This window comes from Geospiza fortis, unplaced genomic scaffold, assembly GCF_000277835.1.
Source record: "Geospiza fortis unplaced genomic scaffold, GeoFor_1.0 scaffold188, whole genome shotgun sequence".
NCBI lineage: Eukaryota > Metazoa > Chordata > Aves > Passeriformes > Thraupidae > Geospiza > Geospiza fortis.
In genome coordinates this window covers 535,219-540,038 of record NW_005054337.1, presented here as the reverse complement: position 1 = coordinate 540,038, position 4,820 = coordinate 535,219, and the positions used below count along the sequence as shown (strand labels likewise).

Here is a 4,820-nt window from a genome sequence, read left to right as displayed (position 1 = left end):
AATATTTAAAAATTTAATTTCTTGATGGGTTTTTATTGGTTTGGGTGGTGGTTCTGGTTGGTTGCTTAGTTTGGTTTCTTATTGTCTCACATGGATGAAACTACTTTCATCAACCAGCTGCAGCAGATGGCATCAAGCAGCCACCACACAAGGCACTCACCGTGGGGCACAAAAGCAATCTCATTTTTGTAAAAGCTTAAGTTCCACATCTCTTCATCCTCCTCATTCTCTGGTTCTTTCAAATCCTGGAAATGAGAACAAGAAATGAACAAGCAGCAACCCTTTATTTCCCTCACAGCCTGGCCACTCTCTACACATTTCAGGCTAAATCTTCCAAATGTGCTTTGGAAAGTAGCAGCTTGTTTCTGATGCACCCACATGCACATCATCCCTTCCTCCTCACAAATGAATCCTTGGAAGATGCTGAGTCTGTAAAGCAAAGGCAAAAAGGTGTTCCCAGATGCAGGCAGAGTTCCTGCAGCAGGAGTGGTGAGGAGCAGCCCCAGGAGCACGTACTGGGTAATGGTTTCTGTATCTCTGCAGGTCTCTCGCCGCAGCCCAGTTGCGCCTCCCGCTGCACTGGAGAGAAGAGACAGAGCAGAGATTCAGAATAAAATCACCTTCTGCAAAATAAAATAACATTATATAATGTTCTGACTGAATTCAGCACCTCACACAGGTTCCCCTGCATGTCCTCTGCACTCCCAGCACCCCCAAAACCAACCAGACTGGTGCTGTAATCACGTCTCTGCATTTCTGAAGACAAATTTAAACTAAGAGAAGATAACACCATCTCCTGTCACCGAAATAATTTTTTTTCCTTCTCACCTTATTAATCAAGGCTTTTATGTTTTATGTATATCTTTTATCCCACTTGGGTTTGCCAATGGAAAAGATCAGAACAAGCGGGAGATCCCAAATATGAAAATGGGATTGTTTTTCCTTAACTCAAAGGTTTCAAAACAAGACATGTCTCTTGAGCTGCTATAAACCCAAGGGAAGACAGAGGCTAGACCTTAAAATTGTAGAATTTAGGATGCAGAAATATCCCTCGAATTCAAGACTCTCACTCCCTGCAGATCCTGCTTAAATAGAAGTTTTCTTCATCTTTGCTTCATGCTCAAGATCAGCCTTGCTGATTTAGACAGTGGATAGCACCAGAGCCACATGGTCACATTAGATATTTTACTGGACTTCTCTTCCAATCATAATCTTCATTATTACCCATCTTTCCATGTAACCAAATTTCATGCCAAGCCTACCTGAAAACTCCTCCAAGACAGCAGTGAGGAATTTAAGCTTTGATCCTGCAAATACAAAACATTTAGTTGGAACATTTTGAAACCAAACTTCACTGAGAAAATAAAAAAATAGATACAAAATGAGAATACCCACAGCAGTGACTCACAGGATCCTTATTAGTTGCCAAGTGACAGATTTACCTAGTTACAGCTGAATTCACTGTATTTTATGCATAATTCAAATTGCTACAGAGAAAAACCTGTGGTGCCACATGAACAAGCACCAGGTTCTCATCACAGATGTGCTAGATTCATTCCAAGTGTCACATTTAGACAGAACTCACATAGAATAGCTTTATTTCCCCCTCTGAACTACTTCATGGAAATAGAAATTGCAAGTATGCCTTAGTTTAAAGTGCATTTTAACTGAAATATATACATATTTATTTATTTATACATTTGATTAACTCAGTGATGAGGGATTTTGTTACATTTCACAAGCAACATAGGTTTAATCTTGCTGAGTGCTGAACCATCTTATCCCAAACCATGACAGGATTTTACAGCGTTCTGTGAATTGAGAACCACCAAAAGGAACAAGACTGCTCATGAATAGAGGGCACCCAAAGCACAGCACAGCCAGAGGGTTCAATGCCAGCTCACAGAGAGAACAGGGAAGTTGGGAAATGGGGGTAAGATGTGCAGAATCTTGCAAAACAAGCATTAAATGAAATTTAGAAGAAAGAAGCAGCAAAAACTCCCCCAAGTTACTTCATAACCTCATATGATATTTCTTAACATGACATGCACAAGAGAAAAATAAAATCACTTTCTAACACTGATCACTAGTTCATTAATTATTAGGGCAGGAATTGGTCTACATTTGTAAGACCTTGCTGTAATGAAGTCACCCATACAGTTGCCCTGATGACAGTCATGTGGCATTAATGACAATTTTGTTTCCAATTACCAAATAATCCCAGAAATTCTTTACATTTAAGGTTCTAAAGTAACATCCTTGAACACAGCCAGGTGGGACAGGAGAACAGCAGAATGGGTCCCACTTAGAAAGAGAAGTGGTTTGCTGAAGAGTCATTGAAGGTACAGAGACAGAGGCAATCCCATGGTGTAAGAGGCTGGAGAAGGCTTGTCCAGAGGGAAGCCAGATCCAGGGAAAAGAAAACCTGGAGCACAACAATGCAGAGAACAAGATGGGGAAGCAAAGAGAGCAAAACTCAGCTTTGCTCCTCCAAGCAGGTGCTGCTCCTGGGTCTCTAGCAAACTTAAGGCCTTTCTTTCCAGGTAAGAAACACAAACTGAACAGCAAGGCTGAAAGCTCCGTGTAGGAATCCAACACCTTTTTGTCTCACAGCAAAACTGAGTGGGTTTCACACTCCAAACCCGCATCACAGCAGGCAGAACGTGCATTGCTGTGGGAAAGGCAAAGGAAGCAGAGAACATAACCATGAGAGGGTGACAGAAAAAGGATCTGGCTGAGAAACCAGCTGGAAAGCTGCTGGAACCAAAGGGGATGTGGATTGTGAACAAGGCACAGGAACAAGAAAGATAAGAGTCCAGAAGAGTGATTGAAACCTTTTGTTGATGCAGATTTAGGAGAAGGCAGGACCATGGGTTTGTTATTAAAACAGCTGATCATGAACTCTAGGTGTTACAGCAGTCTCAGAGGGAACTTCTTAAAATGAACACAACCCCCAAAGTTTTCAAAGCTCACCCGTAGAGGCTGAAGGCACTGAAATGCAAAAGAGCTGGAAAGACACACCTGAGGAACTTCAGGCTGTGAACACTCAGACACACAAGTGAAATGCAAAGACAGAAGCAGAATTTTAAGTTTGTTTTGAAAGCGCATAGTGAAAATAAAAATAAAAAACTCTAACCTCAAAACCAAAGAAAGACTTTATCTGCTTCAGGCATAAAGAAAACCATCCAAGCTGAGGGGAGAAGAATGATAATTGGTGTAAAATAAGTAGAAGTAAGGAACAAGTTTGGGAAATTGATCCATGCCTTTGACAGGCTGCAAAGGCATAAACAGCTAGCAGAAGATTTACTGCTTCTTTGTGCATTCACTCTCAATGCCCTTACAGATTTCTGGGCACTGCCAGGGAGAGGTGACTACACATTCATCACTGAAGGAAGAGCTCCTATTTAAAAATGCAGAATTATATTCCAGGGCTGTCTCAGAGACCACAACATCCTCCTTTGTAAGGCAAAGCTGGAAAAGTCCACTCACTGGAGTGAAAAAAATGGTCCTTGCTTTTACAGTTGTCACCATCCAGAGTTGCTCTAAGGAAAACCAAGAACCTGAAGAACAAACACATTCAAACAGAACAATGGGAATGTTCTGAAGTTATTAAAGCTTATGAAGTCCAGCCACATACAAAAGAAAAGTTGATAAGAGTGCACTCCAACAGCGCAAAAAACTTCAAGGGAAATCTCTGCCTCTTCCCTTCAGAATTACAGCTATTCCATCCAAAATACCTTCGGCTTTTCCCAGATCTACGTGCACAGATAATTTACTGTTCCTTCAAAAGTGGTTATTTCTAAAGGAAGTTTAATATCAAGCTCTTTTGAAAGTATATTCATTAGAAAGCTTTATCTGCCTATTTATATTCTAAAGATAAGGACGAGCTGCAGAAATGAAACTCAAAGTGAAGCAGTGGCTTCCCTTTCCTAGAAAGGGGAGGAGTTAAAGGACTGTAGTGTTTTTCCTGGCATAGGAAGTACTGAAAAGGATAAAGTTCTATTTACCAAAGCAATGCTGGAGAAGAAATACTGACACCCAATGTCAAACTGAAATCCACTGAAACTAACAGAAACCTCAGATAAGACTTAACAAATTCATTTTATTTCAAATAAACATCATTTTAAGGCACCAGACATAAGTGCTTGTATTTTGCAGCTTGCCCAAAATTGCACACGTACCTCTACTTTTTAAAGCACACCATTTTTTGGTTTTCAGAGTTGCTCTACACACACTCCCTAAGAAATAAAACATGTCTACGAGAAATAAAGAGTTACAGCTCATTTTTAAAATTGAGCAGATGTTATGTAATGTATTTTTATTGATGGCATGACAGATCCACCACACAAAGCTGAGGATACCAACCAAAAACTTAAAAGAACATCAATGCCATAACATCAAACCCAGCAGCTATCAGCAGTGGCGAACAGGCAGATGCCACACACCATCTGTACTTATGGGATAAAGGACCCACATCATAGCGAAGCGTGGGGAAAAACAAATTAAAATTACATTGCCCGACTCACGGCAACGTAACGAACCTTGAGGAGTCATTAAGTGACAGCACCCCCGTAAACCCCCCTCCTCCAGGGGGATTTGCTTCACCAAGATGAGGACAAATTCCGCGCTGCGGATCCCCCGAGGGCCGCGGAGCCTCGCCCGACACCGAGCGGACAGCGAGCAGCGGCTGTGCCCGGGGAACGGGCAAGGAAGGGCCGGGAAGGGGCTGGCAGGGCTCCCCGCAGGCTCCGCTCTGTCCCCGGGTCCCCACACGCACCTGGCCCTGCCCCGCAGGCTCCGCTCTGTCCCCGTGTCCCCAC

The 4,820-nt window shown here is 42.3% G+C and overlaps 1 protein-coding gene across 1 annotated transcript in view; it reads right to left on the bottom strand.

The window, feature by feature from the left end:
• The window catches only part of OGFR (opioid growth factor receptor), an 11,247-nt gene that overhangs the window by 5,844 nt on the left and 583 nt on the right, over positions 1-4,820 (bottom strand). Inside the window, exons 2-6 of the mRNA XM_031058046.1 lie at positions 3,490-3,560; positions 3,137-3,190; positions 1,263-1,307; positions 517-579; positions 161-245 (exon numbers count right to left, since the gene is read on the bottom strand). Coding sequence (XP_030913906.1) covers positions 161-245; positions 517-579; positions 1,263-1,307; positions 3,137-3,190; positions 3,490-3,560 — 318 coding nt within the window. The remainder of the gene's footprint in view (positions 1-160; positions 246-516; positions 580-1,262; positions 1,308-3,136; positions 3,191-3,489; positions 3,561-4,820) is intronic.